The sequence below is a fragment of the Salmo salar genome, chromosome ssa19 (genome assembly GCF_905237065.1).
Source record: "Salmo salar chromosome ssa19, Ssal_v3.1, whole genome shotgun sequence".
Classification (NCBI taxonomy): Eukaryota; Metazoa; Chordata; class Actinopteri; order Salmoniformes; family Salmonidae; genus Salmo; species Salmo salar.
In genome coordinates, this window is record NC_059460.1 from 48,233,217 (window position 1) to 48,256,713 (window position 23,497).

A 23,497-nucleotide genomic window follows, 5' to 3' on the forward strand; every position below is an offset into this window, starting at 1 on the left:
TGAGGTGTGTGTGTTTGTTAGATATGGGAAGACTAATAATTATCGTGGTAACAGAATCCGCTGCTTCACACTGACGCCATGATCTCTCTCCTCCCTCTCTTTGACTCATCGTCTCTCTTTTCTTTTCTCCAAACTGTCTCTCACTTCATCTTTCTCTCAGTCTCTTAGGGATTCTATTCATCCATCCATCCCTCACTCAATCTTCTTTCATCCCTCTTGGCCTGTCTATTTAATATCTGTTCTATGTTTTACTGGTTCAGTATGACTGTTTAATAACTATACATACAATGCTTTAAATAAACCAGATATTAAATAACACCCCTCCTCCCCCTCTCTCCATCCCTCCTCCCTCCCCCTCTCTCCATCTCCCCATCCCTCCTCCCTCCCCCTCTCTCCATCCCTCTTCCCTCCCCCTCTCTCCATCTCTCTCTCCATCCCTCTTCCCTCCCCCTCTCTCCATCCCTCTTCCCTCCCCCTCTCTCCATCTCTCTCTCCATCCCTCCTCCCTCCCCCTCTCTCCATCCCTCTTCCCTCCCCCTCTCTCCATCCCTCTTCCCTCCCCCTCTCTCCATCCTCCTCTCTCCATCCCACCCCCTCTCTCCACCCCTCCCTCTGCCCCCACCCCCCTCTCTCCATCCCTCCTCCCTCCCCCTCTCTCCATCCCACCCCCTCTCTCCATCCCTCCCTCTGCCCCCTCCCCCCTCTCTCCATCTCTCTCTCCTCCCCTCTCTCCTCCCCCTCTCTCCATCCCTCCCTCCTCCTTCTCTCTCCATCCCACCCCCTCTCTCCATCCCTCCCTCCTCCTCTCTCTCCATCTCTACCTCCTACCCCCCTCTCTCCATCCCTCCCTCTGCCCCCTCTCTCCATCCCTCCTACCCTCCATCTTCTCTCCATCCCTCCCTCCATCCTTCCCTTCGCCCCTCTCTCATCCCTCCCCCCTCTCCCTCCTCCGCTCTCTCTCCATCCCTCCCTCCTCCCCTCTCTTTCATCCCTCACAGTGCCCCTCTCCATCCATCCCTCCCTCCTCCCCCTCTCTCCATCCCTCTCACCTCCATCTCTACCTCCTACCCCCCTCTCTCCATCCCTCCCTCCTACCCTCCATCTCCATCCCTCCCTCCTTCCCCCTCTCTCCATCCTTCCCTTCGCCCCTCTCTCTCATCCCTCTCCATCTTTCCCTCCTCCCTCCTCTCTCCATCCCTCCCTCCTTCCCCCCTTTCTCCATCCTCCCCTTCGCCCCTCTCTCTCATCCCTCCCCCTCTCCATCTTTCTCTCATCCCTCCCCCCTCTCCATCCCTCCCTCCTCTCTCCATCCTTCCCTCCTCCCCTCACTCTCCACCCCTCCCTCCATCCATCCCTCCTCCCCCTCTCTCCATCCCTCCCTCCGCCCCCTCTCTCCATCCCTCCCTCCGCCCCCTCTCTCCATCCGTCCCTCTTTCCCCCTCTCCTCACCTCTCTCACAGGCCCGTCCCAGGTATCCGGTCCCAGAGCAGTCACACACATATCTGTTCCAGCCCTCCCTGCAGAGGTCAGAAGTTGGGGTTAAAGGTCAATGGTCAAGTCAAGGGTCATGCCAGAGTAGATCAAACTACAGATACACTGTAATTCCTCAATTCACCATTCGCTAAGCCCCGCCTCCTTGGTTACTGTTGCTACTTCGGTAAAAAAGAATTCAGGGGAGCCCAAATCCCCATTCAACCACTGGGAAAAAACCTCACAATGATCTCAAACTGTTGTTTTAACACACAATAAAATTAAACACACACTACCCATCGCTAATCAGGAGACTCTCTGGGAAGTTGTGGTGGACTGCCATTACACTTGATGACACCAGATGAGAATTATATTCATAATATAGCTAACTAACCTAGCTAACATACATTTGGAGACAGTTGTCCACCGAAGCACTGAGATTGGTTGTCCAAAATCCTGGGGCGGGCTTAGCGAAGGGTCAATTCAAGGTGCTTTATTGACATGAAATACATTGTTTAAATATGCCTACAAGTCTTCTCTCTGTCTAGAACCTAGTTAAAAGTACAGGAAGTCCTTTAGAAACAGTCAAGCACACATCAACATAGTCCCATACTGTACAGTAGACTTGACTTGAGTAAGTAGCTGTGTTACCTGCAGGTGGCGCTGTGTTGGCAGGGGTTGGACAGACACTGTTTAGGGGGCTCTCTGGAGCAGGAAGGTTTCACCCCTACAGCCCTCTGAGCCTCAGCCAGACGACGGATGTCTTTACTCTGACCGTCCACAAACAGGTCTCTCACACAGCCCACATATCCATAGTTCAACAACGCTGTCCACACCTACTGGGAGGAGAGACAGGTTACACACACACACACACACACACACACACACACACACACACACACACACACACACACACACACACACACACACACGCTAACCTTGTCGGGACACACAATTCAATCCCATTCAAAATCTTAGACCCTAATCTTAACCTTAACCTTAACCCAAAAAACTAACCTTAACCCTAATCCTAAACCTAGCTCCTAACCCTAAACCTAACCCTAGCTCCTAACCCTAAACCTAATCCTAACCCTTAACCTAATTCTAACCTTAACCCTAAACCCCCTAGAAATAGCATTTGACCTTGTGGGGACTAACAAAATGTCCCCAGTTGGTCAAATTTAGGTTTGTTTACTATTCTCATAGGGACTTCGGGTCCCCACAAGAATAGTTAAACACGTCCACACACACTCACACGCACACACACACAGACCTCAGTAGGGAAGATGAGTCCTTGGCGGTCCTCCGGTAATCCTCCCAGGTACAGGATATCATCCAGGTCTAGAATCTCACTGTCCCCTGGAGCGGTGTATGCTGTACGCTGTGAGTTCACTGAGATAGTACCTATACGCACGCACACACACACACACACACACACACACACACACACACACACACACAAGGTTAGGGTTAAGAGGGATCAGTGACTAGGGTGCTCTGACACTGACCGTAAGTCGCTCGGAATGAGTCTGCTACATGGTTCAGATGTTAAAGGTTAAGTTACCTTTCCACTGACCACTTTCCAGGCCCTCATTGGAAATAAGAATTGCTCTGAATCGACTTAAAAAAAGGTTAAATAAAATCAGATACCTGAGCGTCCGTCCCTCTGGAAGTCGACGTGGTACCATTCGCCATCGTTGACCTTCCTGTCGATGGCCTTGGTCTTGGTGGTTCCTGAGCCCATGTCCAATAGAAGGTACAGGTGACCATCCAGCATCTCTATGGCAAAGAAATCCACCTGCAACAGTAACGGCAACAATAGAAAAACAGCACAATATGAACATCAACACCGACACCAGTATAAACATCAACACCGACACCAGTATAAACATCAACACCGACACCAGTATAAACATCAACACCGACACCAGTATAAACATCAACACCGACACCAGTATAAACATCAACACCGACACCAGTATAAACATCAACACCGACACCAGTATAAACATCAACACCGACACCAGTATAAACACCGACACCAGTATAAACACCGACACCGACACCAGTATAAACATCAACACCGACACCAGTATAAACATCAACACCGACACCAGTATAAACATCAACACCGACACCAGTATAAACATCAACACCGACACCAGTATAAACATCAACACCGACACCAGTATAAACATCAACACCAGTATAAACATCAACACCAGTATAAACATCAACACCAGTATAAACATCAACACCAGTATAAACATCAACACCAGTATAAACATCAACACCAGTATAAACATCAACACCAGTATAAACATCAACACCAGTATAAACATCAACACCAGTATAAACACCAACACCAGTATAAACACCAACACCAGTATAAACATCAACACCAGTATAAACATCAACACCAGTATAAACATCAACACCAGTACAAACATCAACACCAGTATAAACATCAACACCAGTATAAACATCAACACCAGTATAAACATCAACACCAGTATAAACACCAACACCAGTATAAACATCAACACCAGTATAAACATCAACACCAGTATAAACACCAACACCAGTATAAACATCAACACCAGTATAAACACCAACACCAGTATAAACATCAACACCAGTATAAACATCAACACCAGTATAAACATCAACACCAGTATAAACATCAACACCAGTATAAACATCAACACCAGTATAAACATCAACACCAGTATAAACATCAACACCAGTATAAACATCAACACCAGTATAAACATCAACACCAGTATAAACACCAACACCAGTATAAACATCAACACCAGTATAAACATCAACACCAGTATAAACATCAACACCAGTATAAACATCAACACCAGTATAAACATCAACACCAGTATAAACATCAACACCAGTATAAACATCAACACCAGTATAAACATCAACACCAGTATAAACATCAACACCAGTACAAACATCAACACCAGTATAAACATCAACACCAGTATAAACATCAACACCAGTATAAACATCAACACCAGTATAAACATCAACATCAACACCAGTATAAACATCAACACCAGTATAAACATCAACACCAGTATAAACATCAACACCAGTATAAACACCAACACCAGTATAAACATCAACACCAGTATAAACATCAACACCAGTATAAACATCAACACCAGTATAAACATCAACATCAACACCAGTATAAACATCAACACCAGTATAAACATCAACACCAGTATAAACATCAACACCAGTATAAACATCAACACCAGTATAAACATCAACACCAGTATAAACATCAACACCAGTATAAACATCAACACCAGTATAAACATCAACACCAGTATAAACATCAACACCAGTATAAACATCAACACCAGTATAAACACCAACACCAGTATAAACATCAACACCAGTATAAACATCAACACCAGTATAAACATCAACACCAGTATAAACATCAACACCAGTATAAACATCAACACCAGTATAAACATCAACACCAGTATAAACATCAACACCAGTATAAACATCAACACCAGTATAAACATCAACACCAGTATAAACATCAACACATAAACATCAACACCAGTATAAACATCAACACCAGTATAAACATCAACACCAGTATAAACATCAACACCAGTATAAACATCAACACCAGTATAAACATCAACACCAGTATAAACATCAACACCAGTATAAACATCAACACCAGTATAAACATCAACACCAGTATAAACATCAACACCAGTATAAACATCAACACCAGTATAAACATCAACACCAGTATAAACATCAACACCAGTATAAACATCAACACCAGTATAAACATCAACACCAGTATAAACATCAACACCAGTATAAACATCAACACCAGTATAAACATCAACACCAGTATAAACATCAACACCAGTATAAACATCAACACCAGTATAAACATCAACACCAGTATAAACATCAACACCAGTATAAACATCAACACCAGTATAAACATCAACACCAGTATAAACATCAACACCAGTATAAACATCAACACCAGTATAAACATCAACACCAGTATAAACATCAACACCAGTATAAACATCAACACCAGTATAAACATCAACACCAGTATAAACATCAACACCAGTATAAACATCAACACCAGTATAAACACCAACACCAGTATAAACATCAACACCAGTATAAACATCAACACCAGTATAAACATCAACACCAGTATAAACATCAACACCAGTATAAACATCAACACCAGTATAAACATCAACACCAGTATAAACATCAACACCAGTATAAACATCAACACCAGTATAAACATCAACACCAGTATAAACATCAACACCAGTATAAACATCAACACCAGTATAAACACCAACACCAGTATAAACATCAACACCAGTATAAACATCAACACCAGTATAAACATCAACACCAGTATAAACATCAACACCAGTATAAACATCAACACCAGTATAAACATCAACACCAGTATAAACATCAACACCAGTATAAACATCAACACCAGTATAAACATCAACACCAGTATAAACATCAACACCAGTATAAACATCAACACCAGTATAAACATCAACACCAGTATAAACATCAACACCAGTATAAACATCAACACCAGTATAAACACCAACACCAGTATAAACATCAACACCAGTATAAACATCAACACCAGTATAAACATCAACACCAGTATAAACATCAACACCAGTATAAACATCAACACCAGTATAAACATCAACACCAGTATAAACATCAACACCAGTATAAACATCAACACCAGTATAAACATCAACACCAGTATAAACATCAACACCAGTATAAACATCAACACCAGTATAAACATCAACACCAGTATAAACATCAACACCAGTATAAACATCAACACCAGTATAAACATCAACACCAGTATAAACATCAACACCAGTATAAACATCAACACCAGTATAAACATCAACACCAGTATAAACATCAACACCAGTATAAACATCAACACCAGTATAAACATCAACACCAGTATAAACATCAACACCAGTATAAACATCAACACCAGTATAAACATCAACACCAGTATAAACATCAACACCAGTATAAACATCAACACCAGTATAAACATCAACACCAGTACAAACATCAACACCAGTATAAACATCAACACCAGTATAAACATCAACACCAGTATAAACATCAACACCAGTATAAACATCAACACCAGTATAAACATCAACACCAGTATAAACATCAACACCAGTATAAACATCAACACCAGTATAAACATCAACACCAGTATAAACATCAACACCAGTATAAACATCAACACCAGTACAAACATCAACACCAGTATAAACATCAACACCAGTATAAACATCAACACCAGTATAAACATCAACACCAGTATAAACATCAACACCAGTATAAACATCAACACCAGTATAAACATCAACACCAGTATAAACATCAACACCAGTATAAACATCAACACCAGTATAAACATCAACACCAGTATAAACACCAACACCAGTATAAACATCAACACCAGTATAAACATCAACACCAGTATAAACATCAACACCAGTATAAACATCAACACCAGTATAAACATCAACACCAGTATAAACACCAACACCAGTATAAACATCAACACCAGTATAAACATCAACACCAGTATAAACATCAACACCAGTATAAACATCAACACCAGTATAAACACCAACACCAGTATAAACACCAACACCAGTATAAACATCAACACCAGTATAAACATCAACACCAGTATAAACATCAACACCAGTATAAACATCAACACCAGTATAAACACCAACACCAGTATAAACATCAACACCAGTATAAACATCAACACCAGTATAAACATCAACACCAGTACAAACATCAACACCAGTATAAACATCAACACCAGTATAAACACCAACACCAGTATAAACATCAACACCAGTATAAACATCAACACCAGTATAAACATCAACACCAGTATAAACATCAACACCAGTATAAACATCAACACCAGTACAAACATCAACACCAGTATAAACATCAACACCAGTATAAACATCAACACCAGTATAAACACCAACACCAGTATAAACATCAACACCAGTATAAACATCAACACCAGTATAAACATCAACACCAGTATAAACACCAACACCAGTATAAACATCAACACCAGTATAAACACCAACACCAGTATAAACATCAACACCAGTATAAACACCAACACCAGTATAAACATCAACACCAGTATAAACATCAACACCAGTATAAACATCAACACCAGTATAAGCATTAATATATTATGAATGTGTGTGTGTATGTGTCTACCTTTAGGGTGGGGTGGATGCGAGGGTCGTGTGTGGTTAATGTGCGTATGCATATGTGTGTGTGTGTGTGGTCTTACCTTAAAGTGGGGTGGTGCAAGAGGCGGTGTGTGTGGGTGTTCCTCAAAACGCATGCTACCGTGCTCTGAGTATGCAAATTGGAGCATGGGAGGGTCGGAGTACGAGTCCAAATCAAAGTATGTGAAACGGAGCACGGATTGCACTTTATGAATCTGTACTGCGTACTCTGTTTGTACATATTCTGAAGCATGCATCGATGCAAGCTTCAACGGAAAGCATGCAGATATAATGCAACCAAGTAAGGAATTACGGACAATTTATTGAAATCAATGGCGCCATTATTTGAGTTCAAGCAAAATGAAATTTACTCTGACTTTGGAATGAAATGTTGCCTATTTATATCTCATACGTTGCCTGACTACAATATTTGATCTTAATACAGTAAGAAATATCCACTAAATAACATTTGTTTTAGGTAACTTTAGCCTGTTAAACTATCTGGCTAGGTACATTATTACGATTCACATATAGATAGCTGATAGTTATGAAGTAAAACGTTTGCTTTGTGTACATCTTGTTTGGTCTCTATTGTTGTCATTGTCCTGGCTGGAAGAAGGTTCAGTGAATGGGGAGGTGCAGCGTGAGGTAATACAGTAGGGGGAGTGCTGCTCAGCGTGAGGTAATACAGTAGGGGGAGTGCTGCTCAGCGTGAGGTAATACAGTAGGGGGAGTGCTGCTCAGCGTGAGGTAATACAGTAGGGGGAGTGCTGCTCAGCGTGAGGTAATACAGTAGGGGGAGTGCTGCTCAGCGTGAGGTAATACAGTAGGGGAGTGTTGCTCAGCGTGAGGTAATACAGTAGGGGGAGTGCTGCTCAGCGTGAGGTAATACAGTAGGGGGAGTGTTGCTCAGCGTGAGGTAATACAGTAGGGGAGTGTTGCTCAGCGTGAGGTAATACAGTAGGGGGAGTGCTGCTCAGCGTGAGGTAATACAGTAGGGGGAGTGCTGCTCAGCGTGAGGTAATACAGTAGGGGGAGTGCTGCTCAGCGTGAGGTAATACAGTAGGGGGAGGTGCAGCGTGAGGTAATACAGTAGGGTGAGTGCTGCTCAGCGTGAGGTAATACAGTAGGGGGAGTGCTGCTCAGCGTGAGGTAATACAGTAGGGGGAGTGCTGCTCAGCGTGAGGTAATACAGTAGGGGAGTGCTGCTCAGCGTGAGGTAATACAGTAGGGGGTGTGCTGCTCAGCGTGAGGTAATACAGTAGGGGGAGTGCTGCTCAGCGTGAAGTAATACAGTAGGGGAGTGCTGCTCAGCGTGAGGTAATACAGTAGGGGGAGTGCTGCTCAGCGTGAGGTAATACAGTAGGGGGAGTGCTGCTCAGCGTGAGGTAATACAGTAGGGGAGTGCTGCTCAGCGTGAGGTAATACAGTAGGGGGAGTGCTGCTCAGCGTGAGGTAATACTGTAGGGGGAGTGCTGCTCAGCGTGAGGTAATACAGTAGGGGGAGTGCTGCTCAGCGTGAGGTAATACAGTAGGGGTGTGCTGCTCAGCGTGAGGTAATACAGTAGGGGGAGTGCTGCTCAGCGTGAAGTAATACAGTAGGGGAGTGCTGCTCAGCGTGAGGTAATACAGTAGGGGAGTGCTGCTCAGCGTGAGGTAATACAGTAGGGGGAGTGCTGCTCAGCGTGAGGTAATACTGTAGGGGAGTGCTGCTCAGCGTGAGGTAATACAGTAGGGGGAGTGCTGCTCAGCGTGAGGTAATACAGTAGGGGGAGTGCTGCTCAGCGTGAGGTAATACAGTAGGGGGAGTGCTGCTCAGCGTGAGGTAATACAGTAGGGGGAGTGCTGCTCAGCGTGAGGTAATACAGTGGGAGTGCTGCTCAGCGTGAGGTAATACAGTAGGGGGAGTGCTGCTCAGCGTGAGGTAATACAGTAGGGGAGTCCTTCTCAAATGGAAGGATTTATGTGTTCTCCACACTCTCGTCCTCATAAGAACGTAATCAAGAGAACGTGCTTGGAGAATGCACTCGGCGCATGAGAGTGTGAAGCACAGTAGTACGCATATTGAGAAACATCCAATGTGTGCTTGGTCAGCATGTGTCTCCTTACCTTTAGGGTGGGGGGTGTGCGGGGGTCTTTGCGTTGCTGTTGCCGTGGTTTCCCGTGGCTGAAGAGCATCAGTCCATTGGGTTCTGTCGTTCTAAAGTCAAAGGAGATTGACCCTGCCTTCTTGGCGCTCCACTTGCTCAATGCCACAAACGATTCTGGGGTGTCAAAGGTCACGGGATCGAGGGTCGCCACGCTCTCACACTTAAACGCCACTATACCGCTCACCTGATGGATGGGAAAGTTTGTTAAGTTAGTTTGTTCCTCTCAATTATTTATTCTTCATTTAGTATGTTACTTATTTTCTTCAGGCCCCTGTAGTCAAATCAAATCAAATGTTAAAAATGTAACACATTAAATTGAAACAATAAAATAAAGTGAAACACTGAGTAGTAGGGCTGTGTTGCAATGGACTACTTAAGGGTTAGGATGCGATTTGAGACCAGCCAATAAGACCAGCCAATAAGAAACTATGGTATATTACCTTCATCTTAGCATCTCCCTGCTTAGCCAGCCGAGACAGCTCCAACCGTACATCATTGTTCTTATACACCACCTTCCGGTCAGGGTTGAGGGGTCAGGGCAGGGGTCAGGGAAAGAGGTTATTAGGGTTGAGAGCAAGAGTGCAAATAAGAGCGTCTGCTAAATGACTTAAATGTAAATGTAAATGTAGTCTTGTATCTCCTCTCTCCTTGTCTCCTCTCCTTCAGTCACAGAAGAAAGCAAAGCCTCAGTTATCACTGTCATGTTGCTTCCACCAAACCTGTGTTCCAATACCAGTCTAGATGAAGGAGAGGAGATGAGGAGAGGAAATGAGGTGAGGAGGAGAGGACATGAGGAGAGGACAAGAGGAGAGGAAGAACTAATGAGATGCAGCCTTTTATGTGTGTGTGTGTGTGTGTGTGTGTGTGTATGTGTGTGTGTGTGTACGTGCATAAGTTTGTGTGTTGGTGCGCATTAAATATTGTACAGGGCTGATGATCAGTCATGCGAGTATGTTCCGTCGTACATCTTAATTATTTCCCATGGATTAGCATACGATCACATTAGATATGTAAATGACAGCAGCATGCCTACAACACCATCAGTCCCAATCAACCACACGCACGCGCGAACGCACGCACGCACACACACTACTAATGATATCACCGTTGGCAAATCATCTGTCTGTTTGTTTGTGTGTATCTATGTGTGTGTGTGTGTGTGTGTGCCGTTGGCGCATTTGGAGCAGAGCGGATGGATAGAGGGTCTCGGTGGCAGAGCCAATTAGCATGTTAGCGCTTAGCGCTGCGTTTGCTCCCTCAGCAACACTCATCACTGATTCTCTCTGATACTGAAGCCTGCAGAGGGAGAGTAGGTGCGTGTGCCACTGCCAAATGTGTGTGTGTATCTCTCTGTGTCTTATTACCGTATATACTGTATGAGATGTGTGTGCATCTCTCTGTGTTTATTATTACCGTATTTACTGTATGAGATGTGTGTCTCTCTGTGTACATTATTACCGTATATACTGTATGAGATGTGTGTGTATCTCTCTGTGTACATTATTACCGTATATACTGTATGAGATGTGTGTGTATCTCTCTGTGTACATTATTACCGTATATACTGTATGAGATGTGTGTGCATCTCTCTGTGTACATTATTACCGTATACACTGTATGAGATGTGTGTGTATCTCTCTGTGTACATTATTACCGTATATACTGTATGAGATGCGTGTGCATCTCTCTGTGTTTATTATTACCGTATTTACTGTATGAGATGTGTGTCTCTCTGTGTACATTATTACCGTATATACTGTATGAGATGTGTGTGTATCTCTCTGTGTACATTATTACCGTATATACTGTATGAGATGTGTGTGCATCTCTCTGTGTACATTATTACCGTATATACTGTATGAGATGTGTGTGTATCTCTCTGTGTACATTATTACCGTATATACTGTATGACATTTTACATTTACATTTTAGTCATTTAGCAGACGCTCTTATCCAGAGCGACTTACAGTAGTGAATGCATACATTTCATACAATTTCATACATTTTTTTTCTGTGCTGGCCCCCCGTGGGAATCGAACCCACAACCCTGGTGTTGCAAACACCATGCTCTACCAACTGAGCTACAGGGAAGGCTAATGAGATGAGATGTGTGTGCATCTCTCTGTGTACATTATTACCGTATATACTGTATGAGATGTGTGCATCTCTCTGTGTACATTATTACCGTATACACTGTATGAGATCATGAACCTGTGGATAAACCTGTAGGCCTAGCTCTGTATGCGACTGTGATGTGCGCATATGTAGACGTGTGTATGCATGTGTGTATAATGTATAGATGAGTACGAGTGGGTTAGTGTGTGTGTGTGTACACCCCACCTCTTTAAGGCAGCCCATGAAGTTGTTGCTAACAGGAGATCCAGGGAGGTCAGCAGTACTGGGACTTCCTCCCACGTAGAAGAAATCGTCTGAGCCCAACATGGTGTAGTCTTCCTGGGTGTAGCCCGTAGTGGTCAGGATGCCGTCCACGGAGATGGTCACCTATGCAACAAAGCACAGGGAAAGGGCACGCTATACTCACACCAAACGCAGCGCTATGCGCTAGCCTGCCAAATTAGTCTGCCCCCTTACTGACTTGGTAGGTTTCTGGGGAGGTGGTCTGGTCTTGGCTGTGGTTTGTTGGTCAGTTGATTGGATTGATTGGTCAGCTGTATTGGACTGGTCTGTGATTTGATTAGTCTAGCTGTGTTAGGTCTGTGATTTGATTGGTCTATCTGTTGTTTGGTTTGTGTGATTTGATTGGTCTAACTGTGTTTTTCTGTTGTTTTAATTGATCTAGCGTGTTTGGACCTGTTTCCTGTCTGTGTGATGAGGTGGTTTGGGCTTGTTAGGGTATTATAGAACCAACTCTGTTCTCAGGGCAGCAGATCTGTCCTGCAGGCAGAACAAATACAAATCTGAGTCCAAGTCTGTGTCCTTTATACTCAAGTTTGAGTCGAGTCACGAGTCCCTTGATTGGGCTAAAGGCTGCAGTCCAACAATCTTTCAAGATAAGTTCCTAATTTAAAATATCTAGCTAATACTGAAGCTACCTAAAATGTCCTGTTGAACCACCTGGTACTCTACCCTGCACCTTAGAGACTGCTGCCCTATGTACATAGTCCTTGAACACTGGTCACTTTAATAATGTTTACATACAGTGCCTTCAGAAAGTATTCATACCCCTTGATTTAGTCCACATTTTGTTATTTTACAGGCTGTATTCAAAATGGATTAAATATATTTTTTCTCTCAAACAGGTTTTTAGAAATGTTGTCACATTTTATGAAAATGAAATACATAACTATTCACATCCTTGAGTCAATACTTTGTAGAAGCACCTTCGGCGGCGATTACAGCTTTGAGTCGTCTTGGGCATGTCTGTATCAGCTTTGGATTTGGCGATGTTCTCCCATTCTTCGGCGGTGAACAGCAATTTTCAAGTCTTTCCACAGATTTTCAATGTGGAATAAGTCAAGGGGTATAAATACTTTCTCGAAGGCACTGTATGTATATACTGTATTCTAGTCATGGCTCATCCTATATAACTACTACTGTACACACCTTTTATATTAATGTACTTTCTATAATGTCTATACACCTTCATATACATATATATTTATATTCCAGACTCTGACATTGCTCGTTCTGATATTTCTTCATTTCGTTTAAAAAAATTCTGGATGATGTGTGTGTATAGTTTATTTGTATATTTTTTTATTATTGCTAGGTACTACTGCACTGTTGGAGCTAGAAACACGAGCATTTTGCTGCACCTGCGATAACATCTGCAAATCTGTGTACGCAACCAATGATTTGATTTGTAGCTAGGACGTTGCACGGGATATACATGTTATGCAAGGGAGAGACTTTACCTGACAAAGTCAACACTGGCCAAGTAAGTGGTCCAAGTCATGGAAATCACCAAGTCCTGGAGTCGAGTACTACATCACTGGCCTTAAACCATTTTACCAAATTTTCCAAGTTCTCTGCCCTCAGAGCATCATGGACAAGATGCTATGCATCTAAATTCTGCCCTGGGGGTGACCTTCACCCCTACATTTCTTTCCTCGTGACAATATGCCTCCTACCAGTCAATTCCAATATTTAGCTACTAGCTAGCTACATTCATTATTTTACCAGCAATGGTATTAGCTTATACAGCTAGTTAACATTAGCTGACTAATAGGCAATTTATGCTTCTTGCAGCATCCATTGCGTGGAGCATTGCATGGAGGGAATGTGGAACTCCCCATTCCATACACAGACAATGGTGGTTTGGAAAATTGGGGGAGGTGTTTCTTGTAGATTCATTACCTTACTTCCGACTCTCCACTCTGAAGAGCGCAACAAGCATACATTCTCTGCTGTTCTGCTTAAATGTCCCCACGCGCACGAGACAAGAGAGTAGGTGTACTCAGCTCACTCGGTGCAACGGGAGGGTGGAATTTGACCCCAAATCAATGCACCCTATTGTGCATTAGGGAATCTAGTCACCCAATAAATGCTATTTTTTATTATTTTCAGGCTTCAGTTAAAGCAATAATAATGAGTTTGAACTTCTTATGGAAATATTGAACCTAAATAAAAGCATCACTCAGTCTTCTCTGTCAGTGGATCCACAACACCTTTGACCTTCGTAATCGATCTGCCATGAGAACAATCAAAGGAATAACATTGGTTCTATAAAACGCAAACAAGCTTGATATTGACTAGTTCATTAGCAACAATGGCTAACCCACTGACTAGATTACAGTAGCATGTGTAGTCAGCTCAGGTTGTAGCTAGCTTTAGCATCAGTAGCTAACGAGGATTACCCTGGCTATATAGCATTAGCATAAGTACCTAACCTAGACTACCCTGGATATATACCATTAGCATAAGTACCTAATCAGGATTGCCCTGGCTATATAGCATTAGCATAAGTAGCTAACCAGGATTTCCCTGGCTATATAGCATCAGCATAAGTAACTAACTAGGATTTCCCTGGCTATATAGCATTAGCATAAGTAGCTAACCAGGATTTGCCTGGCTATATAGCATTACTATAAGTAGCTAACCAGGATTTCCCTGGCTATATAGCATTAGCATAAGTAGCTAACCAGGATTACCCTGGCTATATAGCATTAGCATAAGTAGCTAATCAGGTTATTCAGGCATATGTTGAGGCTCAGCAGCCACAATCTGTTAGTGTATTAGGTATTAATTAATATTCTGATAGTAAATGGTGTTAGTGCTGTTAGTAGTGTTGAGTTTAGTGATAAACATGATGCTAGTAGTGATGATAGTGTTGAGGGTTGGAGTGTGTGAAGGGTAGGGGTTGTGGGTTAGAGTGTGTGTGGGGAGTTAGTCAGATTAGCAGGTCTGAATGATGTGACACATACACTGACACACACACTGACACACACAGTGTTAAATGGGTTAGTCATTCCACACACATGCAGCCGCCTCTCGCTGCATGCAGTCAACAGCAAGAGGCAGATAGGAACGAGAAAACAAACAACAACAGAAGAGCCTGGGCTCAGCAGCAGGGTGGACAGCATGCAGAGGAGGAATGGAGAAAAAGATCAGGAGAAAATTAAAACGGGGGAGGGAGGTTGGCCTCTGTCTCTGTGTTTAATGGACAAATCAGAGAGGCAGGACCTGAAATTGCACCATGCAGGGGGAATGGCCAATCGCATGCAGCTGAGGAATGAGCCAATCAGGAAGCGCCTACATGTTAACAACGGGGAGATGGAGTGAACGTCGGAAAAAGGTAAAAGGAAAGGTAGAGAAAAATAGCGGGGCTAGGAGGAAGGGAGTGTTAAGCTGAGAGTACCAACCGACATCATCCTGTTCTAGTATAGCTTTAGGAAAGGATTAGAGTTATATCTACCAAACAATGGAGTTTGTTTACCATAGCGTGTCCAATGCCTGAGTGCTTTGTGGAGAGGGGGAGGAAGGAGAGCAACAAGTGTGAACAGAACAACATCCGTAAAGGACAAAGAAAAGGTAGAAGGCCAGTGGAGGTTAGAGAGGTGTGGAGAAGGCTAGGAGAAGGCAACAGGTTAGTAGTATGACACATTCCATGGATGGAGGTTAGTTAGTATTACTAGCAGGTTAGTAAGTACAGTTAGTAGTTAGTGGTTGGTACACACAGGCAAACAGCAGAAGACTACAGTTAGCAGAACCATAGTGCCCCCAGTCCTGACGCTAATACACACACACACACACACACACACACACACACACAGTGAGTTTAAGACAAATACACCCTCTTTCTCTCTCAGGCACACAACCTCTTTCTCTTTGCCTATGTATCCCTCGTTCACCCTCTTTATCTCTTTCCCCTTATAACCCCCCCTCTCTCTATAACCCCCCTCTCTCTATAACCCCCCCTCTCTCTATAGCCCCCCCCTCTCTCTATAGCCCCCCCTCTCTCTATAGCCCCCCCTCTCTCTATAGCCCCCCCTCTTTCTATAATCCACTCTCTCTATAACCCCCCCTCTCTCTATAACCCACTCTCTCTATAAACCCCTTTCTATAAACCCCTCTTTCTATAACCCCCTCTTTCTATAACCCCCCCCTCTCTCTATAACCCCCTCTTTCTATAACCCCCTCTCTCTATAACCCCCTCTCTCTATAACCCCCTCTCTCTATAACCCCCTCTTCATCTCGCCCCTCCCCTGCCGTTGCCAGGTTACCTGTCTCAGGTTGCGTGTGACCTTGACATCGTGCCAGGAGTTATCGTTAAACTTCCCGTTAACCGGCTCCACCAGGGCCTCGAAGGCCCCGGACCCCAGGTTGATGACCAGTGACACGGCTCCGTTCTTTAAGGCCAGGTTGACGTAGTCGGCTGATTTGCCCGTGTGGAGCATCAGGCCGTTCCTCTGCAGGGTCTTAAAGCTCAGGGTGATCTCATCACTAGAGGACTGGATGGGGCTGGGAGACAGGTCATAGCAGAAATACTCTGACCCCTTAAAGGTTGCTACGTAGTCCTCACGGGCTGGAGGGAGGGAGGTTAGATGGAAGGATGGAGGGATGGGGAGAGAAGTGGGGAGAAAGAGAAACAGAGACCAGTCAATGTTGTTAATGTTTTATAATGTTTATAATATAACATCATGGCCATAATGTTAAATGTGTAAACAACGATGTTGGTGTCAAATGGAAACCTAATAACCTGAGACATGTTTCTATCTAACTCTTTGTTTGCTCATCCAGTAGTCTGATATGAGTTGGATGGATCATTCATGAGTGGGTTGACATTAAACCATATGGATATGTTGTGATGCTTCGCTTTCTGATGCATTCAACAGTCATTATAAAATCTGTCATCTTGTTTAGAGATTTTTAAATGATGTGTGTGTATGAGTGTGTGTGTGTGTGTGTTCTTAAGTACCTATCAGCAACCAGCCATGTATAATTTAGCATAATATAATCAAATGTGTTCCAGTGTGTGTGCCAGTATGTGAATGTTAATAGAAAGATATTTGCCAGAGTGTGTGATCATGTGTGTGTCTGTGTGTGTGTGTGTGTGTGTGTGTGTGTGTTTCTGGGTGTGTGTGTGTGTGTGTATCTGTGTGTGTGTGTCTGTGTCTGTGTGTGTCTGTGTGTGTGTGTTCTGGGTGTGTGTCTGTGTGTGTGTGTGTGTGTGTGTGTCTGTGTGTGTGTGTGTGTCTGTGTTCTGGGTGTAATCACCAGCAGTGGTACATGGATAAAAACACTGAGGAAGCCAAGTCAAGCCGGTAAAAAAGCCATATTACAACCTATGTTGTGATATTTGTGTTGTTTGCTCTATAACCCATTTGTTCATACGGCACCGTGGAATACAATAAGGCCGGGACAACAAAAATACAGAAGTCACACTGTTGTGGAATAAATTCATCTACACATATGTTTGTTTCATCACAAAACATCTGTCCTGTGAAGTCCACAAAGAGAATATTGTATAGAAACAGTTACATGTACATGACATACAGCATGGCCAAGAAAGATCCTGTTTTTCACAGTTTACTAACTACTGAGCACAGCAACACTACCTCTGTTATTCCAGCACCATTTACACTTGAACATTTCAACATCAAATCAACAAGGCTATATATACGTAGTTTAAAACAGTCAAAACAAACTTACAGATACCAAAAACTATTTAGTCCAATCAATGTTGCTAAATATAATGTGGCTGGCCATGGCACTGATTTCTGTGTGTGTGTGTGTGTGTGACATGTGCAAGTAAAGCAAAAAAAGGATTTACCCAATTTGTAGACTAGTTGAAGGCCAATGCCATCCTCCTCTCTTTCATGTTGGCAAAACGGTCGGCTCTGTCTTACAGTATGCTTTTAGTTTTTGTTGTCAAAGGCTACCTAGCTAAAATGCTTGCTAGCCTGACTTCCTCGCATGGGCAACAATGAACCAGCTAAGTTAGCTAGCTAGCTAATGTGAGGCTGCTAGGCTACATCTAGGCTACATATTGAACTTCAATCGTCTCAGGCCAGTGGTACAACATATTGATTTACGGTTAGATCAGAACTGAAGGAAAGTTATGAAAACACAGAGAGACGAAAGATCATTTATTTGATTTCTTACATTTTTTTATTGGTCAAATATTTGGTCAAACAGCCTGGCTTCCCTCTGCATCCACGAATACACGCCACTGGTAATTACCTCCCTCACAGCGTGTGTGTACATTTTGGTGTATTTGTGTCAGGAAAGCTTTTACCAACTGAGAGCCTGCGGTGAGTCTTTACCGTGGAGAGGTAGAGCGAGAGGGAGAGTGTGGGCTGAGTGTGACAGGAACCAATTTCTTACAATGAACACACACACCCATTCACCACCATTACATTGTAGATCTAATTTACATTCATACCATTAGATGTCAGGCAACCAGTCAATCAGTAGATCAGACAGCAGGACATCTGTGGGCCGTTCACCATTCTATTACATCACACTCTGCAGCTGATGTAACGGCTCTTTCCTCTCCTCAGCCTCTCACATACTCATTTGTCATTTCCATGGCAACCCCGTGCAATTAGGCTACAGCTGTGTGTGTGTGCGTGTCACAGGAGGTTGGTGGCTCCTTAATTGGGGAGGACGGGCTCGTGGTAATAACAGGAGTGAAATCAGTGGAATGGTATTAAATACATCAACACGTGGTTTCCAGGTGTTTGATGCCATCCCATTCACTCCGTTCCAGCCATTATTATGAGCTGTCCTCCCCTCAGCAGCCTCCACTGGTGCGTGTGTGCTTCTGAGAGAGAGAGAGAGTGATTGAGTGAACAGTGCATTATCAGGGACAGCTGTACTAAATCAAAATGGAGGATAGAGAAACAGCAGGGTGACTACACTACCTGAGAGAGAGAGAGAGAGAGAGAGAGAGAGTGAGAGGAAGAGATGGAGAGAGAAGCAGAGAGAGAGAGGGAGGGAGGGAGGGAGGGAGAGAGACAGAGAGGGGGAGATCAACCATTTCCAGGTCCAGGGACATATAGTCCTAGTTTGTGGCGACCTACAGTAAATGCCAGAACTTGTCAAGAACCCGACACTCGTAGCACACAGGGAGACAAACAGCTGCAGGTGACAGGACCCCCTCCCCAATATGCCTCCGTAGACATAACTATGACAAAACAACCAACAAAAACGGGTCACAACTCTGTATATAGTCAATGGTAGACATCGAGGGGACTCCGACGGTAGGTACACCTATAGCTCATCTCTTGGCAGTAGTACTGTAGACTACTTTATCACTGACCTCAACCCAGAGTCTCTCAGAGAGTTCACATTGACACCCCTATCAGATCACAGCAAAATCATATCTACTTGAACAGAGCAATACTCAACCATGAGGCATCAACGCCGAGCAAACTGCTGGCTTTTAAGCAATGCCATAGATGGAAGGAGGGTAGTGTAGCAACCTACCACAAAAACAATTGACCAACAACAAATCCCTCCTAAAGAACTTCCTGGATAAAATGTTCCCCTGCAATAGTGAAGGTGTAAACTTAGCATTAGGAAGCCTGAACACTATATTTGAACTATCAGCTAACATTGAACATTTCAATTCAAGCAGAAACCCTAAAAGAAAACTAACAACAATGACAAATGGTTTGATGAAGAATGCAAAAACCTTTGAAAGAAATTGAGAAACCTGTCCAACCAAAAACATAGAGACCCAGAAAACCTGAGTCTACACCTTCACTACGGTGAATCACTAAAACAATACAGAAATACACTACGGAAAAAGAAGGAACAGCATGACAGAAAACAACAGGGGACATCATAGCTTTCATCTGGATTCATCTGGTCAGTCTAGGTCTATAGCAGGTGTTCTTAATGTTTTGTACACTCAAACCCACACATCCCACATACACCATGTGTAAATGCCAACACACACCTACATTAAGACACTCACCTACACATACTGATGGATGTCCAGCTCTGGAATATATGATCATGTTATTATTAACCAATTTACACCCTAAACCCTTAATATGTACACCCTAGCGCCTAGCCCCTTACAACTGAAACCATTAAAATATCCAGTACACACTAGCTTCTAACACTACTTAACACCTAACGTCTTGTCTGTCACCTACAGCTCCTCTCTCTCTCTCTCTCTCTGACAATCTCTCTCTCTCTCTCTCTCTCTCCGCTCTGACAATCTCTCCAGTTAGAGCCCAGTGTTTTGTCTTAAGCTGGATAAGATCAGTTTTATCCCAGGGCGCACAAGCACGTACGCACACACAAACCCCTTAAAGCAAGTCGTTAAGAAATGATGATAAAGTGGGAAACAGCTCCGGAATGGGCATCAATAACACAATGTATTTATAATTAATGATCTGACTACTTCAACTGGCCTAGTTACAACTGAATTATGCTGCACCCCTTTGTGAATAAGGTCTATTGCTTGGGCACTTGACCGTTGCTAATATTGTAAATTAAATCAAATCTAAAAAATATACAGTGCCTTTAGAAAGTATTCAGACCACTTTACTTTTTCCACATTACAGCCTTATTCTAAAATGGATTAAATAAAAAAATCCTCAGCAATCTACACACAATAACCCATAATGACAAAGCGAAAACAGTTTTTTTGATATTTTTGCAAATGTATTAAAAAGAAAAAACAGAAATACTTTATTTACATAAGTATTCAGACCCTTTGCTGTGAAACTCAGGTGCATCCTGTTTCCATTGATCATCTTTGAGATGTTTCTACAACTTGATTGGAGTCCACCTGTGGTAAATGTAATTGGTTGGACATGATTTGGAAAGGCACACACCTGGCTATAAGGTCCGACAGTTGACAGTGCACGTCAGAGCAAAAACCAAGCCACGAGGTCGAAGGAATTGTCCATAGAGCTCCGAGACAGGATTGTGTCGAGGCACAGATCTGGGGAAGGGTACCAAAACATTTCTGCAGCTTTGCAGGTCCCCAGGAACACAGTGGCCTCCATCATTCTTAAATGGAAGAAGTTTGGAAACACCAAGACTCTTCCTAGAGGTGGTCTGCCTGGCCAAACTGAGCAATCAGGGGAGAAGGGCCTTGGTAAGGGAGGTGACCAAGAACCCGATGGTCACTCTGACAGAGCTCCAGAGTTAATATGTGGTGATGGGAGAACCTTCTAGGACAACCATCTCTGCAGCACTCCACCAATCAGGCCTTTATGGTAGAGTGGCCAGACAGAAGCCACTCCTCAGTAAACAAAGCACCACAGCTCACTTGGAGTTTGCCAAAAGGCACCTAAAGACAAGATTCTCTGGTCTGATGAAACCAAGATTAAACTCTTTGGCCTGAAGCAAACGGAGCAAAGTACAGAAAGATCCTTGATGAAACCCTTCTCCAGAGCGCTCAGGTCAACGACTCTAAGCACACAGCCAAGACAACGCAGGAGTGGCTTCGGGATAAGTCTCTGAATGTCCTTGAGTGGCCCAGCCAGAGCCCGGACTTGAACCCGATCGAACAACTCTGGAGAGACCTGAAAATAGCTGTGCAGCGACGCTCCCCATCCAACCTGATAGAGCTTGAGAGGATCTGCAGAGAAGAATGGGAGAAACTCCCCAAATAGGTGTGCCAAGCCTGTAGTGTCATACCCAAGAAGACTCGAGGCTGTAATCGCTGCCAAAGGTGCTTCAACAAAGTACTGAGTAAAGGTTCTGAATACTTATGTAAATGTGATATTTTTGTTTTGTTTTTAGCAAAAATTTGCTAACATTTATAAAAAAAACTGATTTTTGCTTTGTCATTATGGGGTATTGTGATGTCATATTGTGATGTCATAATGGTGTATTGTGATGTCATAATGGGGTTATTGTGTGTAGATTGATCAGGAAAAAAGACTATTATTTACAGTACCAGTCAAAAGTTTGGGCACACCTACTCTTTCAGAGGTTGTGCTTTAGTTTTACTGTTTTCTACACTGTAGAATAATAGTGACGACATCAAAACTATGAAATAACACATATGGAATCATGTAGTAACCAAAAAGGTGTATGTGTGTCTGGTTTCTGAAATGGAGCTTGTCCTCTCTGTAACACACACACACTAGCTAACCACACACACACACACACTTGCCAACCACATGCATGCACGCACACACACACACACACACACACACACACACACACACACACACACACACACACACACACACACACACACACACACACACACACCCCTCCACTAGCTAACCACATCCACACACACACACACCCCTCCACTAGCTAACCACATCCACACACACACCCCTCCACTAGCTAACCACATCCACACACACACCCCTCCACTAGCTAACCACATCCACACACACACCCCTCCACTAGCTAACCACATCCACACACACACCCCTCCACTAGCTAACCACATCCACACACACACACCCCTCCACTAGCTAACCACATCCACACACACACCCCTCCACTAGCTAACCACATCCACACACACACCCCTCCACTAGCTAACCACATCCACACACACACCCCTCCACTCCATCATCGGCACGTCTCAAGACTGTAAGCTGGGAGCTAAAGCCTAGAAATTAGATTGCGGTGGACTTGTCTCCATCAAGGTTCCTGACAAGAGAGTAGGTTCATGAACCACATCCACTACACTTCATCCCCCCCCCCACACACACACACACACACACACACACACACACACACACACACACACACACACACACACACACACACACTGATGTCAGAATAAGTTTGACTGGAGTAGGACTGGCACTTTGGCGATAGACCAAACACATCTAAGGACTTAACATATCTCTCTCTCCTCTCGCTCTTTATCTCCCCCTCCCCTATCTCACATCCACAGACAATCACCCCCCTCCGCTTCTTCAGAGAAACTCATTTCAGATAGTCAGCTCCAGAAAGCCTCTTTACTTTGAGATGACGGCCACGTCTGACTGCCATTACATTTCTGCATGCACACACACACACACACACACACACACACACACACACACACACACACACACACACACACACACACACACACACACACACACACACACACACACA

General features: G+C 43.6%; 1 protein-coding gene across 20 annotated transcripts in view; it reads right to left on the reverse strand.

The window, feature by feature from the left end:
* The window catches only part of LOC106578942 (neurexin-1a), a 135,190-nt gene that overhangs the window by 82,004 nt on the left and 29,689 nt on the right, over positions 1 to 23,497 (reverse strand). For 14 of the 20 annotated variants that reach the window (XM_045702396.1, XM_045702410.1, XM_045702405.1 and 11 more), the window contains 9 exons: positions 16,681 to 16,982; positions 15,894 to 15,917; positions 12,338 to 12,499; positions 10,438 to 10,509; positions 9,957 to 10,181; positions 3,121 to 3,268; positions 2,744 to 2,874; positions 2,122 to 2,306; positions 1,450 to 1,517 (listed from right to left, as the gene is read on the reverse strand). In XM_045702396.1, the coding sequence (XP_045558352.1) occupies positions 1,450 to 1,517; positions 2,122 to 2,306; positions 2,744 to 2,874; positions 3,121 to 3,268; positions 9,957 to 10,181; positions 10,438 to 10,509; positions 12,338 to 12,499; positions 15,894 to 15,917; positions 16,681 to 16,982 (1,317 nt within the window). The remainder of the gene's footprint in view (positions 1 to 1,449; positions 1,518 to 2,121; positions 2,307 to 2,743; positions 2,875 to 3,120; positions 3,269 to 9,956; positions 10,182 to 10,437; positions 10,510 to 12,337; positions 12,500 to 15,893; positions 15,918 to 16,680; positions 16,983 to 23,497) is intronic. The other 6 variants (XM_045702409.1, XM_045702406.1, XM_045702407.1 and 3 more) reach the window with 1 other exon arrangement.